The sequence below is a fragment of the Pseudorasbora parva genome, chromosome 17 (assembly GCF_024679245.1).
Source record: "Pseudorasbora parva isolate DD20220531a chromosome 17, ASM2467924v1, whole genome shotgun sequence".
Lineage (NCBI taxonomy): Eukaryota > Metazoa > Chordata > Actinopteri > Cypriniformes > Gobionidae > Pseudorasbora > Pseudorasbora parva.
In genome coordinates, this window is record NC_090188.1 from 38743992 (window position 1) to 38765191 (window position 21200).

The following is a 21200-nucleotide window of genomic DNA, read 5'->3' on the forward strand; positions in this document are numbered from 1 at the left end:
TCTTTGCCTAAAACTGAAAGTATTGTCAGTACAGTGTCTGTTCCTTAACTAAATATACACCAGTTTTTCCTGTTCTCTGCATCTTGGGTGGCATTTAAAAACCAAGGACATTAAAGCAGAATTTTTCAGAAGGTTCTATTATAACTTATATATTGCAATATATATCGTTATTGCCCTGGATTTTAGGCCATATCACCCATCCCTAGCTGATCTTAAAGGGTCATGAAACCCCAAAACACTTTTTTTGAGATGTAAACAGATATGTATAGGCTGCACATCATTGAAAACACTAAGGGTACTCATTAATAGTATTCATATGTGAAAATAGTTATTTTTGCATTTTTCAGAGCGATTTCTGACTTCCGGTTTGAAAAGCTTAGTCGGAGCAACGTCACAAATGCTGACGTCGGCGCGGCCTTTTCGGTCCATGTATGGGCTGGTGGGCACATGCTGACGTCGACCGCTCCGAGCGATTCTCGATATATATTCATGACATGAAGCTCATTCAGTCCATTCCCTGCGCTGTAGTATGCGTACAAGATAATTGAGTTATTAATATGCATGAGACAGTCACTTCTGTCAGGCTCGTATTCCATCATTATTGTAGAGATATGGTGGGGAAGTTTTGGAAGCAGCGTGCGTAAAAGTCACGGAGGAAAGCTAGGCGTTGTGCTGATACGAAGTAACGTAAAGGGCGCAGAGCAAGCTGTAACCGGCGCCGTCTGTGGAAGCCTTTGCTACAAAGGCTCGGTAAAGTAAAATGCAAGCATTGCCTAATTTTTGTCAGGAGTGCAAAATAACCAATCTGTAGGATAATGAACAAAAGCCACGTCCTCTCCGTTTTATTTGTGGTCACAGCCATGCACTAAACCGCATGTGTTCGGGCTCTTAGTGAAACAGTGTGCATATTTGGACAAATATAGATTCAGCTGTAACTGCTGCTGTTGGTATCGCTAATCTTAATGCACAATGACACTCCCCTATTTATGCAAACCATTCCCTCTTTCCACACAATACCATCCCACCTTTTCACAGTCGACCACTCCCCTTTTAACAAGCTTTTTCAAATCGAAGGTGTGAAAAAACACCGCTGCAGCAGGGGGGTTTCATGACCCTTTAATTTCTTCAGCTACGGGCCATGGATCAAACAGAAAATGAACGCTGTGTTAGTCGTTAATGCGTTAATACATTTAGTGCCGTTAAAATTAATTTGCTTTAACGTGTTAATTTTGACAGCCCTAGTTAAAACATATATTTAAGTATTAATTGAATATTTATTCATTGCATTATAAAAATGACTAGATAATGTTATTGCATTGGACTGAAATTGACTGACCATTTTTTTGATACTTTAAACATTTTTTGCCTCCCTCCCCCTTTTTCTTCTAAAGATTATTGGATTCAGTATTTTTTCGTAAAATTGTTTTCTTTCAATTAGGGCAGATTTCTTTTCAATCTGAACTGATCAATCGTAGGCCTTATATTTCTGAGCTTGTGTATCTCCATTTTTTTTTTTTTTTTTGTGAAAAGCGTAATTTGTCAATAATTTTGTCAATTTAAATAAAATATGCCAAAAATTGCCTTGTTTATCACACTAGTGTGCTTTAATGTTTAACCAGGAAATTTGCAAAAGTAAAGGGCTTCGGTCTGTGCATGTATGGGTACATGCATACTCATGCCTACACACACACACACACACACACACACACACACACACACACACACACACACACACACACACACACACACACACACACACACACACACACACACACACACACACACACGTTCATGTACACAAACAAACTATTTTGAGGATTACAGGCTCCTCAGAGATGAACTTTATCCTCAAATCTCGAGTCTAAGATCAGTAAGGTCTATGATCGATCAGTAAAAACAATAAAAGAAATAAATACAAAACCTTTACTAATTGAAAGAAAACAAGCTGACCAACATATTGAATCCAATATTAGGTGATAAGGTAGCATAATGAGAGATTTAGAAGCTATTTCTTGCAGGCCGGTCAACATCACATCGAACATCAAAAGTGTTATCCGGTTTTCAACACAGCACTAGCATTAAAGCTACACTGTGTGATATTTTCCCCCATCTAGCGGTGAAAAGGTATATGACCATCCAGTGAATATTAGTTTCTGTTCCTCTCAATTCCGATGTCGTTTTAACTCCTACGGTGGCCGATTTAGTCCAAGATTACCATGGCTTCCAGTTCGACCTCGTCCATGAGTGCCATCGAGTGTTAAAACGCTAAAGGCGAAGCTTGAATTTACGGGTATGTCCCTCTTTGGCTAATGTACTTTCAAGATGGAGGGGCAACATGGCGACCAGCATTCGAACCCCTCACCTGTATGTATTTTCAATGGCATATTATAAACTTACGAGAATACTTTATTACTTGAAAGAAGTAAATATACATTAATGAGCACATATATTTTTGAAATAACTAAGTGTTTTTAGCTAAGAATAAACTAAAAAAGTTACACAGTGTAGCTATAAAGTAATATACAATAATGATGCGCTTGGATTAATCAATTCTAATAAAACAATAAAAACAATGCACCAATTTTGTTGGCGTGAAACGTGTTTTTGGCAAATCTACTGAGAGTCTCCTGAAATTCCCACATTGACCGTAACTCTGGCGTGTTGATTTGGACCTCTGCCGTTCGTCCAGGTTTAAAACCCTGGTTTCTGTGAATGTGAGTTTGACAGACAGGCCTCTGCTGGATTTAACACAGGCCTCACTGGAATGCCATTTCACGAGTGTTTCGTACTAGCCTGCGTTCTTGTGCGCGCCGGTAACAGTCACCTGCTGTGTTCCTGTTGCTCCATCTGAACTCTGTCAAACGTGTTTTCTTGCAGCCGGAGACAATAGGCTGTCTTGTCAGCTTGAAAGACCTGTGGCTGGACGGGAACCAGCTGTCTGAAATACCATCGGTAAAGTATTCCTGAAACGTCCTGTTTTTAAACACACGTCTGATGAAGCAATATCTGTTCTGCTCCTTTATATTGATGTATCTAGAGCTACTAGTCTTCCTCAGGACCCGTCTGGTTGTAGTTGCATGCATGTTTACGTGTGTGTGTGTGTGTGTTTGCGTGCATGTGTGCTCTCTCCGCCTTAGGAACTGGGCAGTATGAGAAGCCTTACGTGTCTGGATGTATCGGAGAACAAGTTAGAGCGCCTCCCGGAGGAGATGGGGAACCTGCTCGCCCTCACAGACCTGCTGGTGTCCCAGAACCTCATAGACGTACTGCCGGAGGGCGTAGGTCAGTCCCTAGGGTTTATGTGTGCTTCTGTGCGGTCCTTGAGCTTTATGCCATGCAGAAGTTGGACGGATGGTTGTTGAAGGAGCACTGTAATGATTACAGTAATCATACTGTAATATATGTTTTCCCTTAGGAAAATTAAGACGGCTTTCAATATTGAAAGCAGATCAAAACCGATTGGTCCAACTGCCGGAGAGCATCGGTAACTGTGAAAGCCTGACAGAACTAGTGCTGACAGAAAACCAGCTGGTGGTGAGTTACCTCCGCACCTCAAACTACTAACCTACTACTAATTATTAGTTACTCAGTACTGAAATATATATAATTACAGTGTAATAAGGACTCTTAAAACAAAGTGTAACCCTGCTATTAGCAAGGGGAAAATCTGAGAAAAAAAAAAATATTTAAAAACTATTAACTATTTTACATTTTTATACATTTCATTTTTATTTTCATAAAAAAAATGTACTTCATAAATAGAGCACTACAGAGTCCTTCTGTTCATTTAATTTTCTGCTAAAAAAAAGATAACTTTTCTTTTCTCATTTTGTTTTTGAAAAGGAAATACAAGAATTAAGCTGGTTTTTCTTTTTGGTTCATGGAAAAAAGATATTTTTATAGTCTTTTGACTAAAACGCTATTTCGTTTAAGTCATATTTTAGTCACCCGAATGATTTTTTTTTTTAGTTATTAAAATTATTAAAATGAACGCAGAACATTTTCGAAGAACTTTCGAAAATGCTTAGCGTGGCTTAATGCATTAAGAATTTAGTAAAGCCTAGCTGCACCTTATTGATGATGCAAACTATATCAGGCAATACAGCCATCTTCCTGTCCATCAAGCGTTTTCTGTAGATTTCTATGGGAGAAAACCCCATAATGTACCATTTTAGCTTTTTTCTGTACATAGTATGCTTTGCACGTTATGCACGTTAAGAGTTGAGAATAAAATTAGTAAAATCGAATAAGCTGCGAGTAGCCTATCATATTCTCCTCTGTTGTTTTAGATCAGATAAAAAGCAAATGCTGTTGCATTGGTTATGAATACAGTGAATATCAGGCATTACATACATTACTTATGAATATCTATGAAGTGTCAATGACAGCAGCAGCCATGAAAAGATTAGTTTTTTGCAGGTGAACAAGCTTGGCATTCCTGCTGTGTGAATGACACGTGAGCTTGTGGTTGCGGTACAGAGGATGGGGAGGACAGTGTTGCCAGATTGGGTCGACGGTTTCCAGCCCAAAAGCTCACTGAAACCTGCCCACTCCAAGAAACAAACGCCCAAAATTTGAAATTGCCAAAATAATGTGATATCATTTTTTTGCCTTGTCAATGAAGGTTGATTAGCACCGTTTTATCTCCTTAAAACTAAATAATGATGACAAAAAAAACAAAAACAAAACAATACATTGATTTTAACCCATTAAAAAAAAAACATGCTTCATTTTCAAATGTCAACAGTAAGAATAGACTAATTTAAGTGCAAAAAGTGCCCAAGAAGGGATCAGGACAATGTAATTAGCAGGCATTACATACATTACTGGACACACCACAGGCAAAATGTGTCATTCACTGATAGTCCTTCAACAAAAAAATGAACAAGAATGCGTTTACCTTTGTGTTGTGCTTTAACCTCAGACAGAACTACAGTAACATTATGTCTTTCGGGAAGTACATATTTGTAGAACACAACGCAGAACTTAACACAGTCAAAACTGATGAATCGTTGATTCAAACCTCTTTCAGCAGCTGTCAGGGCGAGTAGAGCGCAGTCTAGACAGGTTTAAAAGTCGCAGATGTCCTGATCAGGCAGCCAGTGTGCACATGATGATGGACAGGAGTCATAATCTCATATTCCATTTCAATTCAAGTCATTCAACAGTACTCTTAGAGTTTAGTTATATTTATAAATAGTCTTTGAGTCATGAGTGTAATCCATGTTTGGAGTTGGTTCACTTTCCCACTCATTACTGTAGATACTGTATATATAATAGTGCTGGTCATATAATAAGAATAACATCAACAAGTTGATTTATTCCACTGATTTCATTAAAAAAGTGAAACTTGTATATTATATTCATTCATTACACACAGACTGATTCTGTGTTTTCTCAGAAAATTTGAATATTACTTTAGACCAATACAAAGAAAGGATTTTTATAATCTTGGCCAACTGAAAAGTATGAACATGAAAAGTATGAGCATGTACAGCACTCAATACTTAGTTGGTGCCTCTTTTGCCTGAATTGCTGAAGCAATGCGGCGTGGCATGGAGTCGATCAATCTGTGGCTCTACTCGGGTGTTATGAGAGCTCAGGTTGCCCTTATAGTGGTCTTCAGCTCTTCTGCACTGTTGGGTCTGGAATATCACATCTTCCTCTTCACAACACCCCATAGATTTTCTATGGGGTTAAGGTCAGGCGAGTTTGCTGGCCAATTAAGAACAGGGATACCATGGTCCTTAAACCAGGTACTGGTTGCTTTGGCACTGAGTGCAGGTGCCAAGTCCTGTTGGAAAATGAAATCTGCATCTCCATAAAGTTGGTCAGCAGCACGAAGCATGTAGTGCTCTTAAACTTCTTGGTATACGGCTGCGTTGACCTTGGACCTCAGAAAACACAGTGGACCAACACCAGCAGATGACATGGCACCCCAAACCATCACTGACTGTAGAAACATTACACTTGACCTCAAGCAACGTGGACTGTGTGCCTCTCCTCTTTTCATCCCGATTCTGGGACCCTGATTTCCAAAGGAAATGCAACATTTATTTTCCTCAGAGAACATAGTTTTGCACTCAGCAGTCCTTTTTGTCTTTAGACCAGGTGACGCGCTTTTGACGCTCTCTGTTGTTCAAGATTGGCTTGACACAAGGAATGCGACAGCTGAAACCCATGTCTTGCATACGTCTGTGCGTAGTGGTTCTTGAAGCACTGACTCCAGCTCCAGTCCACTCTTTGTGAATCTCTTTTTTTTCTACCACATCTTTTCCTTCCCTTCGCCTCTCTATTAATATGCTTGGACACAGAGCTCAGTGAACAGCCAGCCTCTTTTGCAATGACCTTTTGTGTCTTGCCCTCCTTGTGCAAGGGTGTCAGTTGTTGTCTTTTGGGCAACTTCCCCATGATTGTGGAGCCTGCAGAACTAGACTAAGGCCCCGTGCACACGGAGACACGTTTAGCTGTATACGTATACATTTTGTACCAGCATTTCATCCACACGGATCTGGCGTTTTGGAAGCATGAATCCGATATTTTCTGACCAGGTCCCAGAGTGGATAAATCTGAAAACGATATTTTTGCGTTTTTGTGTGTACAGCCAATACTGCTACTGGCACATTGAAAGACTTAAAGGGATGCAATTATGGGCATTGGGCATGCGCACATCAATATTGCGTCATTTAATTACTGTATCTGCATTATTGTAAGGGTAGGTTTAGGGCTGGGGTAGTTGTAGGCATTCATAAAACACATCTGTTAAATAGCAAATGTATTTATTGTTATTTTATCGTGAGATTTTGCCTCACCCCCTACAACTGCTATACCCTTTCTAGCCACAACTCTTCCTCATCTCCATTTTTAGTGTATTTCTGTGGCAGAATCACAGCCCCACATACTTCCTGGCTTGGATATTACATAATTTTGAGTCGGTTTCACTGATCTTGTGTGTACACAGATATTTCTTAAAACAAGGAAAAAAAAGATTGGATTGGGAAAGCTCTGGCTTTATGTGGATGGGGCCTGAGAGACCATTTGAAGGCCTTTGCAGGTGTTTGAGTTAATTAGCTTTTAATGTTTAATGTTTGAGTTAATGTGGCACAGGGTGTCTTCAATATTAAACCTTTTCATAATATTCTAATTTTCTGAAATACTGAATTTGGGATTTTCCTTAGTTGTCAATTATAATCATCAAAATTAAAATAAATAAACATTTGAAATGTATCAGTCTGTGTGTAATGAATGGATATAATAAACAAGTTTCACTTTTTGAATGGAATTAGTGAAATAAATCAACTTTTTGATGATATTCTAATTATATGACCAGCACCTATATTTATGCCACTTTGGCATAGCGATCACTTCCAGCTACAATTTCTCACTGAATACCTTTCATGAATGAGCGTGTTTGTCTCCCTGCTGATCGCTGATTGGCTGAAAGTGCGTGCTTGTCTGCGACGTCAACACTAATGCCAGCTGACTCTACGCTGGGTAGAGTGTGTCATGATGACTGATTTTATGGAGTACATGCACACTTGAGTTTATCAACTAATAAACTAAACATTTTAGATATTTGAAAACCGCCAAACTGACCCCAAACCAGCCCAAATTGTGTCCATCTCCCAAGCACTTTTTATCTGTTATCAAACAGCAACACATTATTGGCTGTTTAATAACATATTCAAGAAAAATTCTAATCAAAATAATTACCATTATGTGTCCGACATTGTAGAGAGTGATACAAAAAGACTTTACCATTCTGATGCATCGACTTGTTTGTCTGTATAATTCACTGTTCCTCTTCTGAATTGGTTTCTGATTCAAACATATAGGGCTGAATAAATTAGTATTTTCACTTGCCATGAGGAAAAAAATGTTCACAGGAATTTTGGTGATCAAAGATGAGTTTTAAGGGATTACATTGACTAAAGGAGGGGGGGAGGGGGGGGGGGTCTGTTAATGGGCCTCTTATATCACGCCCTTAAAAACATGCTTGCTCACTAGAGTTCTCTTTGTAGTCTTATTATTGTTGGTTATTGATCATAGGCATTTTCCCCTGACAATGTGAAGTAATTTTGAAATGTGTTTTTTTTTGTCTCAGAATTTGCCAAGAAGTATTGGAAAACTAAAGAAACTGTCCAACTTCAACTGTGATAGGAATCGACTAACGTCTTTACCAAAAGAGGTATGCCTTTCCAGTCAATGGGCCTTACTCACGAAATGTTTAATGTGTGCAGGAGGCTTAGGTGACACAACTACATTTCCCATTATTCAGAATGATAAAACCCATAAACTACACCTAATGTAAATCTTCATTTCATTGTGCTAGTGTTAAATTGCCTAGCCTGTCCATTTTATTACAACCAAAGACACTTTAATGCTCCTCACATCCTCATTATGATCTCTTTAACTTTAGCAGGCACTTTAAAGCAGCATATAACAAACTATCTTAGCCTACGTTTTTAAGTGTAATTGTCCTAATTGTCACTTCTCTGTTAATGAAACTGTTTGTCTGTTAATTGACTGTCTGTCTACAGCAAATTCCAAGTGACTGCTCTAATGTACATGGAACAATTGTACATTTTTTTCTTTCTGTTTCTAGTTTACTCATACACTATTTATATATACACACACACACTTCACGTTAGTTAACACCACAAGTCAAGTTAACAATGTGCATCAAATATATTTAACATTTTATGATGTTGTATTAAATACCTTTTGATAGAAGGGGTTATCTTTTAAATGGGCTCAATGTTCTACACGTATTTCTGAACTGAAATGCTAAAGTATCTTCTATGTTGGGTTAAAATGTCAGTGTGTGCTTCTTTTAAATGGCTACCTTCACTGAAGGACTTTGAGTTGGTATGACTAGAACAAGACCTTGATGTTTTTTTCCAGAGCAATCTTTGTGACTTGAACGAGGCTCTTTTTGTAAGTTAAATATAAAAGACAAGAAATACCTAAGGTTAAATTTGATGGTGTTAATACAACTTTGAGAAATGAGATGCACATCTAGTCACAAAGGCTCCTTTACAATGAGAAAATTGTACGTGTCACCTTTTTGAAATGTATTTTGATCGTCTGTGATGTCACAATGCTGTAATGTTGTATTAGTTAATAGATTTGTGGTAGTTTATTATTAGAGGCCATTATAATGTTCTTTTCAAAGTCTTGATTTTAGTCTTGATTTTTTTGGGTCTGCTGGAATAGGTAGTTTTTATTTTGTTATCTGAAGGTTATTTTGTTTCTTTCATATTCTCCATTATTGCTGCTCCTCTCTTCCCAGTTTGTCAGTAAAGCTCTGTTTAGTTCCTGTTTCTACACTGGGGCAGTACCCTAAGGTACAGATCCGAAAAGGTACTAATTCTCACTCTTAAATTATGGTACCATTTAGGGGTGTAGCTGTACCTTTTCACTTTTGTACCTTAGGGTACCACTCCAGTAACAGCACTGTACCTTTTTTTCTGAGAGTGTATGAAGCCCCTCCTTCTGAATGTGTTCTGATTGGCTGATGGACTGGTGTGTTGTGATTGGTCATCTGTTTCAAGCATGTTTGAGAAACATCCCGCCCCTTACCATAACCAAAGTTTTGCATACGAATCCGAATCAGATTTATTGCAAAGTATGCTTACTCACACTGGAAATTTGTCTTGGGCAAGAAGCTTCAGAATGACGTCCAAAGTGATTTTGCCAGCCCTTTTCCTCACTTTTGATACAGTTCTTGGAATATGGGAAGGGGTGTACCGATAATTCTATCTCCAGTCTGGACTATCCGCTGTAGTCTACTTAGGTCTGAATTGTTAGATTAGCCAAACCAGACAGAGTACAGACTCCATGGCCACTTACACACTGATGACGAACCCTTTAAATGTGGGAGTGAGATCTCTAAACTGAGTTTAGTGCACTCACTCCTTCAGTTTAAGGAACGTCCCCTAGTTGTGATTTTCAGCAATTTTAACTAAAGCAAAGTTGGTTGAGACTTTCACAACAGGCCGGATCATCTAACCAATCAGAGCAGAGAAGGCCAAACACAACAGACTGGGTCATATGACCAATCAGAGCAGTTTAGAGAACTCACTCCTACATTAAAAGGGGTTCGTCACTCCTGAAAGTTTACAGTGTGTAAGTGACCATAGAGTCTGTACTCTGCACTTTTATATCTGTCTGGTTTGGCTAATCTACCAATTCAGACCTCAGAAGACTACAGCGGATAGAGAGAGAATTATTGGTACACCCCTTCCCATTCTCCCATTCCCAAGTGAGGAAAAGGGCTGGCAAAATCACTGTGGACATCATTTTGAACTTCTGAGACTTGGACATATGACCAATCACAACAGACTGGACTATCTGACCAATCAGAGTAGAGTTGTCTCACAGAAAGGAGGTGTTTAGAGAGACTGAATTCTTTATCAAATCCTTTCAGACACTGTGAGAAAAGAGCTGATGCTGGAATGGATATTATGAGAAAATTAAACCTTATATGTAATAATATTGGAGGAGACCTCTAAAACAAAAAAGCATTTAAAATGGCATATGTCCTCTTTAAAATTCTCTGAAAACATTTTGTTTTGGGTCTTGCTTAGAGCAGTCGTAAGTCTCCCTCTCGTGTGAGTGTGTCAGTCACGAGTGCTTTGATTCACATGCTGACTCATCCGATAGTGACCCTGCAGCTTTGATTGGTCTAATGAAAGCTAATCCTTACACTTCCCAACCAGCAAATCCAGTTTCTGGGCCGAATCCAGTTCAGTGAAACCACACCTCAGGTCAATCAGTGTTATTAGCACACTGGCCTGTGGCAGCCTGCCATCACCCATCACATGACTCCAGTCACATGACTTTGCCTACTTGTATAAACTGTTGTACTGTGTTATAGTGGCAAGACTACAGCACTCGGGATGGACAAACACATGGCTCTTTGTGTTATTGTTCTGTCTCTTGTGTCATCTTCAACGGTCCTCCTCATGTTCTTGAGAACCCCTCATCTCTTATTCTGAAAGGGTTTTTCTTCCATACGTTCCTGTGTGAGGGGTGAAGACAGGCGCTGGTGACAGCTGAACGAGATTGAGGAATGTTATTGTCTCGTTTAAACAATGGCTTTGATATGAATGAGGCAGCTTGTTCTCTGAGACCGTTTGCTCAGTGGTGACCTCTCTGACCTCACGCAACACACCAGCTCAGTCACCTCATATTTAATCTTCAAGCTATATCAAGGTATATCAGCTTATGAACCACTATTGACCTCATTTGATTAATGTATTTTTTTTAATTTCTTCAGAATTATTACACCTTTACATAAAGTAAGCCCAAATCAAGAGAATGTCAACTCATTATACAAGGTTTATTTGACATCATAACTAGCCATCCGATTTTCAGACAATTGCTTAATCCGAGAGAAGCATACATCATGATTGTGAGCACTATTAAAATATAATCAACTGTGATTACTCGTAAATGCCCATTTTTGTGGAAGGAATAACATGCTGTTTTCATGCATGTATCTTTAAATGCAAATGAGCTGCTGTTCCGCCCTCTTTCCAGAAGAGGACCCTGTATAGCTCGTGCCTCTATTTGGTTTATAACCTACATGCATTTTTCCGAGCACACACACCCAAAGCACACGCTCAGAAAGCTGTGTGTCAGACGGAGCGTCCTGTGAGTATATAAACAAACAGAAAATCACTCAATGCTCTTGAATGAATAACTTTAGTAGCTTCAATAAGAATACATTTTTTTACTTGAATGCTACTGTTAAATGCTCTAGCGAGGAGACAAGCATGGCGGACTGTGTACAGCTCACTGAGGGGCTGGTCCTGTGCTAATAGGGTGGAGTCTGTCTGCAGTCATGGGCATGGCCAATGTTATTAGGGCGGAGTCTTTCAGCAGTTGTGGGCATGGTCAATGTTTTTAGGGCGGAGTCTGTCAGCAGTTGTGGGCATGGTCAATGTTATTAGGGCGGAGTCTGTCAGCAGTTGTGGGCATGGTTAATGTTATTAGGGCGGAGTCTGTCAGCAGTTGTGGGCATGGTCAATGTTATTAGGGCGGAGTCTGTCAGCAGTTGTGGGCATGGTCAATGTTATTAGGGCGGAGTCTGTCAGCAGTTGTGGGCATGGTTAATGTTATTAGGGCGTAGTGTGTCAGCAGTTGTGGGCATGGTTAATGTTATTAGGGCGGAGTCTGTCAGCAGTTGTGGGCATGGTCAATGTTATTAGGGCGGAGTCTTTCAGCAGTTGTGGGCATGGTCAATGTTTTTAGGGCGGAGTCTGTCAGCAGTTGTGGGCATGGTCAATGTTATTATGGCGGTGTCTGTCAGCAGTTGTGGGCATGGTTAATGTTTTTTGGGCGGAGTCTGTCAGCAGTTGTGGGCATGGTCAATGTTATTAGGGTGGAGTCTGTCAGCAGTTGTGGGCATGGTCAATGTTATTAGGGCGGAGTCTGTCAGCAGTTGTGGGCATGGTTATTGTTATTAGGGCGTAGTGTGTCAGCAGTTGTGGGCATGGTTAATGTTATTAGGGCGGAGTCTGTCAGCAGTTGTGGGCATGGTCAATGTTATTAGGGCGGAGTCTGTCAGCAGTTGTGGGCATGGTCAATGTTATTAGGGCGGAGTCTTTCAGCAGTTGTGGGCATGGTCAATGTTATTAGGGCGGAGTCTGTCAGCAGTTGTGGGCATGGTCAATGTTATTAGGGCGGAGTCTGTCAGCAGTTGTGGGCATGGTCAATGTTATTAGGGCGGAGTCTTTCAGCAGTTGTGGGCATGGTCAATGTTATTAGGGCGGAGTCTGTCAGCAGTTGTGGGCATGGTTAATGTTATTAGGGCGGAGTCTGTCAGCAGTTGTGGGCATGGTCAATGTTATTAGGGTGGAGTCTGTCAGCAGTTGTGGGCATGGTCAATGTTATTAGGGCGGAGTCTGTCAGCAGTTGTGGGCATGGTCAATGTTATTAGGGCGGAGTCTGTCAGCAGTTGTGGGCATGGTTAATGTTATTAGGGCGTAGTGTGTCAGCAGTTGTGGGCATGGTTAATGTTATTAGGGCGGAGTCTGTCCAAGGTTATTATAGTTTTGCTTTTTGAAATTAGTTTTTATTTCAGTATCGTTTTCAATTTTGCTACTAATTTCAGTTTAGTTTTAGTTAGTTTTACAAATGGTTTTGCTAGTTTTAGTTTAGTTTTTATTTTGCAAATACATTTCTATTTCGTTTTTATTTATTTAGTTTCAGTTTTAGTTTTAGTAATTATAGTTTAGCAGAGTTAGCATAATGAAGTGTAGAGACCAAATCAAGGTTTTTAATTTCAGCAAAGTTTAATGTTTGCACAGATTAGAGTTAAATCTTACTAAACATCCTTAAGTGAAATAACTTGATAAACAAGCATTATTGTTTAAACCCAGGACGGTCTTACAAAACATGCATAAAGTTGGGTCTTCACCTTTGAGCAAAAAAGCTTGAGTCAAACTCTGACCTTTACAAACAACAATCTGGAGATTAAAAATGAAATAAATTATATTTTGATATTAAAAAATTATATTTTATATTTTTGACATAGGCTAATACTCAGAGGATCTATCTTAAAGAACTAAATAAATGCAACGTAAAATATAAAAGTAAAAATTATAAATAAATTCCAGACAAACTCATTCATAACAAAGATGAAATATTGTTAAACAATTAAAAGCTTATTTTAATTTCTTCAGTAGTACAAAGTCATCTGAATAGAGCCAACACACACTGTTGTGCTCTCTGTGTGTGTGTGTGTGTGTGTGTGTGTGTGTGTGTGTGTGTGTGTGTGTGTGTGTGTGTGTGTGTGTGTGTGTGTGGTGCTATAATTGTAAAGGGGACCAATGTCCTCTTATCTAGTAAAATATTATGATAACTGACTAGTGAGGACATTGGACTGGTCCTCACTAGTTAAAAAGGCTTATAAATCGGCCAAAACATGTTTTTATTTAAATCTATTGTTTTGCACGTTCTTGGGATGGGTAGGTTTAGGGATAGGGGTTGGGTTAGGGGATATAAAATATCATTAACCTGATATAAAATCAATGGAAGTCCATGCAATGTCCTCACTTATATAGTGAAACAAACGTGTGTGTATGTGTGTCCTGGTATTCCCTACTTTGTGGGGAAATGTCTCCACACAGACAATAATATTATTAGTAGTAAATGATTATGATAACACCTTTGAGCCTGTCAATATTATGCAAACATGAAATATCAAACGGACAGTAGGCTAGTACTTGCTACTAGTTGCTGACTTTTGCGCCTGCGTCTCTCGTTGTGTAAGAAACGGCATTCTAAAACAGTGAGCTTAAGTTAAAAGAAGTTCAACGTGCATCTCATTACCTTGTGTTATTTCCCATTTCACTGCCACAGACGCATTGATTCTTTGTGAACTCCCGTTTAGGACTGGCGATGTGTTGCCTGTCTGTACGCGTCCGTCACAGGACAGCGATTAAATCTCCTCCTCAGATCACTTCACGCGCAATAGCACAATATAGACACTCCCTCAACCGCCACAGTCAGATTTTCCACCACAGGAAATAGGGCTTATTAATAACGAAAACGAATATTTATTTTTGCTAAATATTATTTTATTTCAGTTAGTTTTTTAGTAAGATAAGTTAGTTTCGTTTAGTTTTAGTTTTTTTTTTATTCAGATATTTTAATTTTATTTCAGTTTACGAAAATGTTTTTTGACCAATAGTTTTAGTCTTAGTTTCAGTTTTCGTTTACGAAAATAACCTTGAGTCTGTCAGCAGTTGTGGGCATGGTCAATGTTATTAGGGCGGAGTCTGTCAGCAGTCGTGGGCATGGTCAATGTTATTAGGGCGGAGTCTGTCAGCAGTTGTGGAAATGGTTGATGTTATTAGGCCGGAGTCTGTCAGCAGTTGTGGAAGTGGTTGATGTTTTTAGGGCGGAGTCTGTCAGCAGTTGTGGAAGTGGTTGATGTTATTAGGGCAGAGTCTTTCAGCAGTTGGGGGCATGGTCAATGTTATTAGGGTGGAGTTTGTTAGCAGTTGTGGGCATGGTCAATGTTATTAGGGCGGAGTCTGTCAGCAGTTGTGGGCATGGTCAATGTTATTAGGGCGGAGTCTTTCAGCAGTTGTGGGCATGGTCAATGTTATTAGGGGGGAGTCTGTCAGCAGTTGTGGGCATGATCAATGTTATTAGGGCGGAGTCTTTCAGCAGTTTTGGAAATGGTCAATGTTATTAGGGCGGGGTCTGTCTGCAGTTGTGGGTATGGTCAATGTTATTAGGGCGGAGTCTTTCTGCAGTTGTGGGCATGGCCAATGTTATTAGAGCCGAGTCTGTCTGCAGTTGTGGGTATGGTCAATGTTATTAGGGCGGAGTCTGTCAGCAGTTGTGGGTATGGTCAATGTTATTAGGGCGGAGTCTGTCAGCAGTTGTGGGTATGGTCAATGTTATTAGGGCGGAGTCTGTCAGCAGTTGTGGGTATGGTCAATGTTATTAGGGCGGAGTCTGTCAGCAGTTGTGGGTATGGTCAATGTTATTAGGGCGGAGTCTTTCAGCAGTTGTGGGCATGGTCAATGTTATTAGGGCGGAGTTTGTCAGCAGTTGTGGGTATGGTCAATATTATTAGGGCGGAGTCTTTCAGCAGTTGTGGGCATGGTCAATGTTATTAGGGTGGAGTCTGTCAGCAGTTGTGGGTATGGTCAATGTTATTAGGGCGGAGTCTTTCAGCAGTTGTGGGCATGGTCGATGTTATTAGGGCGGAGTCTGTCAGCAGTTGTGGGCGTGGTCAATGTTATTAGGGCGGAGTCTGTCAGCAGTTGTGGGCCTGTCAGCATATCTGCTAGTAGATTCTGTTAGCAGTTGCAAGCAGGGTCTATGCTTTTAGGGTGGAGTCCATCAGCAGTCGTGGGCAGGGTCTATTCTAATAGGGCGGAGTCTGTCAGCAAACGGCTTATTCTGAGACACTGCTTATGATTTACGGGGATTTAAAAAAGGGGGTGGATGGATTTTTACCATTTATAACACCATGTAAAGGTGAATTTTGTATAATAGGTGATCTTTAAATAAATGTTCTGAATTTAAAAGAATAACAGAGTCCACACTACAACTATAACAATAACGTCACAGAGGAACAATATCACTGGAAACACTTTCACATTGATTATTTTTTCTTATTCTAATGAATGATAAAATCAGTGATAGCCAATCAGAATCCATACTGCTTTAAAAAGCTTGAGCATTTAAACCGACTGGACGTCATCAGCCCCAGACATGTGATCCAAGGCTCAAATCTTATTTCTGGAAAATTTCAGGGGCAGGCGAAGAAAAAAAGAAATTGGCACATTTCCCAAAGAAAAAAAAAACATCATGAGCAGACGAATGTTTGCGTCTGTGTGAATCTCTCCATAGGAATCCATTGTTTCTATTCAAAATATTTCACCTGTTGGGGCTTTCATTGTGTTTTAGCTGCACATTAACTCTAGTTCAGACCACTGATAATTGCTTCTAAGTTTAGCCCTGCTGTCTTACTCTCACTGGAATGGCTTATTTAGGAAAGGTTTACTTGTGGTTTAGTGTAGCTGTGTTCATCACTCTCTTCTCAGTCATTTCCTGCAGATATTCACACACTCCTGTGACAGGGTTTCAGGAGCGCTTAGCAGCGGTCACAAGCGTCTGTGCTCATGTTGTTTTCTGATTTTCCTCAGATCGGCGGCTGCTGCAGTCTTAATGTCCTGTGTGTGAGAGAGAATCGCCTGACACGCATCCCTCCAGAGCTCTCGCAGGCTGCGGATCTGCACGTGCTCGACGTGTCGGGAAACAGGTTTGTCGGAAAACAAAGTCATCTCATCGGGGGGTTTGTGTTTGGGCTTTATGAAGACGGTAGGCATCAAACACATCAGTGCGTTCCTTTGACATGGATGGCCTTCATCGATGTGCAGTTATACATTTATATGAGGCTCAGATCTCGCTGACTGCAGGGCTTATTGAAGGGGAAAAGAAGAGATAGCGGTTCAATATACCTGTGGGATGCAGTTAGAATTACGATAGAAAACCGTGTTCCTCCCTCAGCGTGTGAAAGCTGCTCTCATGGTAATGCATTTTTAACAGAAGTAAGTTGGACTGGGATACATGTTAAAACACACTCAGTTTAAAGTGTAGCCAGGAGTATGTTAAGTTAAATGGATACTTCATCCAAAAATGAAAATTCACTCATCAGAAGCTGTTTCCACCCTTAGTGGCAAATTTAATTTGTGGGCAACAGTGGAATTAATTTTCGAATAAAGTGGCATTTCCATCCCATGTAATCAATAGAAAAAAAAAAGTCACTTCTTGAGAAATTGGCACAAAATATCTCCAATAAAAATGTAGGTTTTCCCTCCATCATAAATGAATGAAACACAAACATTGTCATGTTCTCATGTTGAGATGCTGATGTTTGGGAACAGAATCATGTGAGATGCTTCTGTAGCATATTAAACCACATCATTTTGCTCACAGAGTTTGACTAAGGCATTTAAGAGCCACCAAACTAACATTTGAGATGCTGCGATGCCATTGGTCAATTGGTTAGGCCAGTTATTCAGTCACAGCCTCTGCTAAGGCAGTCACATGAGGGTTTTTGTTGATTTATCCACCTCGATTGAGTGCGTAAGCTTTTTATGCATATGCACATCTTGAGCCCCTTTCACACTGCGATTCCGGCAAATACACGGATAATGCGACCCGGCATTTGTTCCCGGGCCGCTAGATTTGGTCCATTCACACTGCCAGCGAAATACCGTAATATGTGCGCTTTCACACACAACGCTTAACGGTCCCGGGTCGAGTTGACACGTGACATCCTGATGTGACGTATAATGGCGAGCGATCTCAGCTTCAGCGCGGATAGTAAGGAGCTCCGTGGTCTCGACTTGTGTCCAGTTTGCGCTCATTTCTGCTTGTTTAATTAGAGTTTCTTTTGTATACGCACACTCTCTGTGTTTAAAACACCGACCAGCTCTTCTGGCACTGCAGGGTTGTGTTATTGAAAAAACAAGCTCTAGGAGTCGCACGATAACTACGTACACGTTGCGGCATTAGTTTCGGCTTTTGTTCACACAGCGCTCGTCCTGGGTCGAATCCCGCAATATTACTAGGTTCCCGACCCGGGTCGAATTCGGTAATCAATGCCGGGACGTGGTTGCTTTCACACAGAAGGCGACCCGGCAATGTTCCGAGAATATTGCGGGTCCGACGTGCAGTGTGAAAGAGGCTTTGGTGTTTCCTTCCGTGTTTAAAAAAAAAAAAAATGCATCTCCCAAAATGGGCATAAAACTAGGTGGACAGAAACATAGCTATTTATTCACCCTCGTGACATTCCAAATCTATAAGATTTTCATTCATCTTCGAAAAACAAATTATTATATTAAAACAATTTGAGATATTTCTGTCCATTAAAAGTCCTTTCCACCAAAAATGTTGACACTGCGTTTTAACCTTCATCCTTCCCCTGTAGTTTTTTGACCCAAAACCCATGTTTACATTTTTTTTTTTTTTTTTTGAACGGAGTATTTCATAGGAAGATTGTAAAGATTAAGTAAAACAGAAAATTAGAGGTCAAACGATTCACTGGTTTTGCTGGAACAATCGGCAAATATTCGTAAGTATTTCTGGGTTGCGTCTGTTGCTGGAGCGGCTGAGAAGGGTGCGCTGTCATTATACCATAGGCAGAGCTATCCCATTGACTTCAACGGCGGAAAAATGAGGCCAATCAGAGGCACTCACTTCCTGATGGCGGAGCGAACTGCGCAGGCTCAGACTGAGCTCGAGGACGTAGATGTGACGTGAGCAACCTGTCTGACAGCTGTAGGTCTTCTAGTAGTTGTGGAAAGTGAAATCTGAATCACGTTGTTTAAATATTTTCTCCCGTTGCTTTTGGCTCACTATCGGCTTCTCCCCATTCTTCTCCCTTGACTTTATCGGACTTTATGTCTCCACGTCCCCCCGACTGTCTCCTAGACAGTAAAAGATTGCTTCTGAGCGTCTCCTCCTGTCTATACGGTAATTTCTCTACTGTGCGACAGAGTCGCGTTGGTTATGACGCAATCGTTAGCCTATTTTTACAAAAACAGCTTCTACGGGGGGCGATAGAGTAAGATACAAGGTAACAGAGCCTTTTATGCATTTTCGTGTTTCTTTAGAAATAAACAATGGACAAATGAGTCTTTAAACACCTCAGATGTAAAGTTATTCACTGTCAAAGTGACTCAAAAATGAATGGGAGTCAATGGGATGCTAACAGCAGGTGATGGCTTGGTTGCAATGGCCGCCCCTATGGGTGGAACGCTTTCCGAGTGCTAGATTACCCCCTTGCATTATACAGCACAAGCGCCCTCTAGAGGCCAAATAAAAACATCACTGCCACCTCATGGAGTTTGTTTTGACACGTGACTGTGCACTGTATAGAACGGGACCCTTCAGATACTGATTTAAAACAGACAATGAAACGGTATATAATACAGTACTACTGTGCATGTTTTTATATCATGATAAAGTTATTAACTTGTTGACTAGATGCTGCATCAGTGGAGAACAGCAGTATGTTTGACTTCGAGGTTGAGAGGAAGGTAACATTATGACCTCAATACATGCAAGTCCGACCCGAATGCTTAATGTCACGATTGTTACCATCCGTTTTCATTTGTTTATATCCAGCTGCTCGCTTTTATGCACTTGTTATGCAACAATGTTGCATATTTAAAGTTAGTGACATGAGAAAACAAACCGACATGTTCATACAGAAACACATAAACAAATCCGAAACGCATTTGATTTTTGTTCTTTTTTTATTGTCACTGTACACATATTTTGCTATTTTGATTAGATAATACTGTAACCAACAAAGATGATGAGAGACTCGCTGAACGGTTGAACTGTTCTTTTATTTACGTGAGCACCCGTGTGGCCGATGCTCTTTGTTGTCTTTGTTGCATTATATGCCAACAGTGATGACGAGAAAATTAATCAGTCGAACATGTATCCTTTTAAAACAAAAGCTCTGATTGGGGATTTAAACTCTTGACATCTGGCAACTGCAAACACGAAAGCTCGTAGTAGAGGCTTGTAAATCAATCTAATGTTTTCTCTTAATATAGCTTTTGATACATTTTTCATTTTTAACTACATTTTATTCTTACCTTTTTATTGCGTGTTGATACAGTCACAGATGTATTCTCGCATTTGTCATGGGGTAAAAAGCTCAGAGTTTGCAGCATTAAAAAAGGTTGAAGTGCTTCTGTGATTGATTATTCTGTGTGTGTGTCTCTGTGAAGGCTGCTCTACCTGCCCTTGACCCTCACCAGTCTACGACTCAAAGCGCTCTGGCTGTCGGAGAACCAGTCTAAACCCCTGCTCACCTTCCAAACCGATGTGGTCCCTGAGTCTGGAGAGAAGGTCCTGACCTGTGTCCTGTTGCCTCAGCAGCCCTGCGAGCCGGAAAACAAAGGTAACGCTCTGCTGTGTGCGCTTTGTAATGGAATAATGTGGGGAAAATATCACTTCTACTTGACATACCCATCTGTAAAAGTGTAATCGCACCGCTTCTGTGGCGGCCCAAAGAAGCGTTCGGGACATCATCAGAGGACGTGGAGCTTTGTCAGCCAATTTGCTTTGGGTTTTGCCTGTGTGGAAGTTTTTGTAGAGAGCAGGTCAAATGAAGTTAGAGAAATGCCCGATGTGTAGGATCGGTTTGCATTAAAGGGTTAGTTCACCCAAAAATGAATATTCTGTCATTAATTACTTACTCTAATGACGTTCGTCACCCGTAAGGCCTCCGTTCATTTTGGAACACAGATGAAGATATTTGTGTTGAAATCCGATGGCTCAACGACGTCTTTAGTGCCTTTATGGGTCTTGAGAGAGGAAATGACATTGGTGTCAATGAAGGCCTTTCTGAGCCATCGGATCTCAAAACATATATCTTCATTTGTGTTCTGAAGATGAACGGAGGTCTTAACGGAAGTAATTATTGAGAGAATTTTCATTTTCGGGTGAACTAACCCTTTAAGGATGGTAGATTTATATACATTTTCCTCGTTTTTTTAGTGAAAAAAGTGTATCATATGCTTGTTAAGTTACTTTAGAAATGTATACGTCATGGGGTGTTATAATCCACAAAAAAGGATATCTTGATAGTTTAGGGATAGCAATAATTAGATGATATTATGGCAAGTGTGTTTATTTATAAAGAC

The 21200-nt window shown here is 40.2% G+C and overlaps 1 protein-coding gene across 1 annotated transcript in view; it reads left to right on the forward strand.

Annotated features, from left to right (window-relative positions):
* lrrc1 (leucine rich repeat containing 1) overlaps positions 1-21200 on the forward strand; it is a 72355-nt gene that overhangs the window by 43097 nt on the left and 8058 nt on the right. The window contains exons 7-12 of the mRNA XM_067421369.1: positions 2878-2952; positions 3138-3282; positions 3416-3534; positions 8105-8188; positions 16677-16792; positions 20283-20455. Of these exons, the coding sequence (XP_067277470.1) occupies positions 2878-2952; positions 3138-3282; positions 3416-3534; positions 8105-8188; positions 16677-16792; positions 20283-20455 (712 nt within the window). The remainder of the gene's footprint in view (positions 1-2877; positions 2953-3137; positions 3283-3415; positions 3535-8104; positions 8189-16676; positions 16793-20282; positions 20456-21200) is intronic.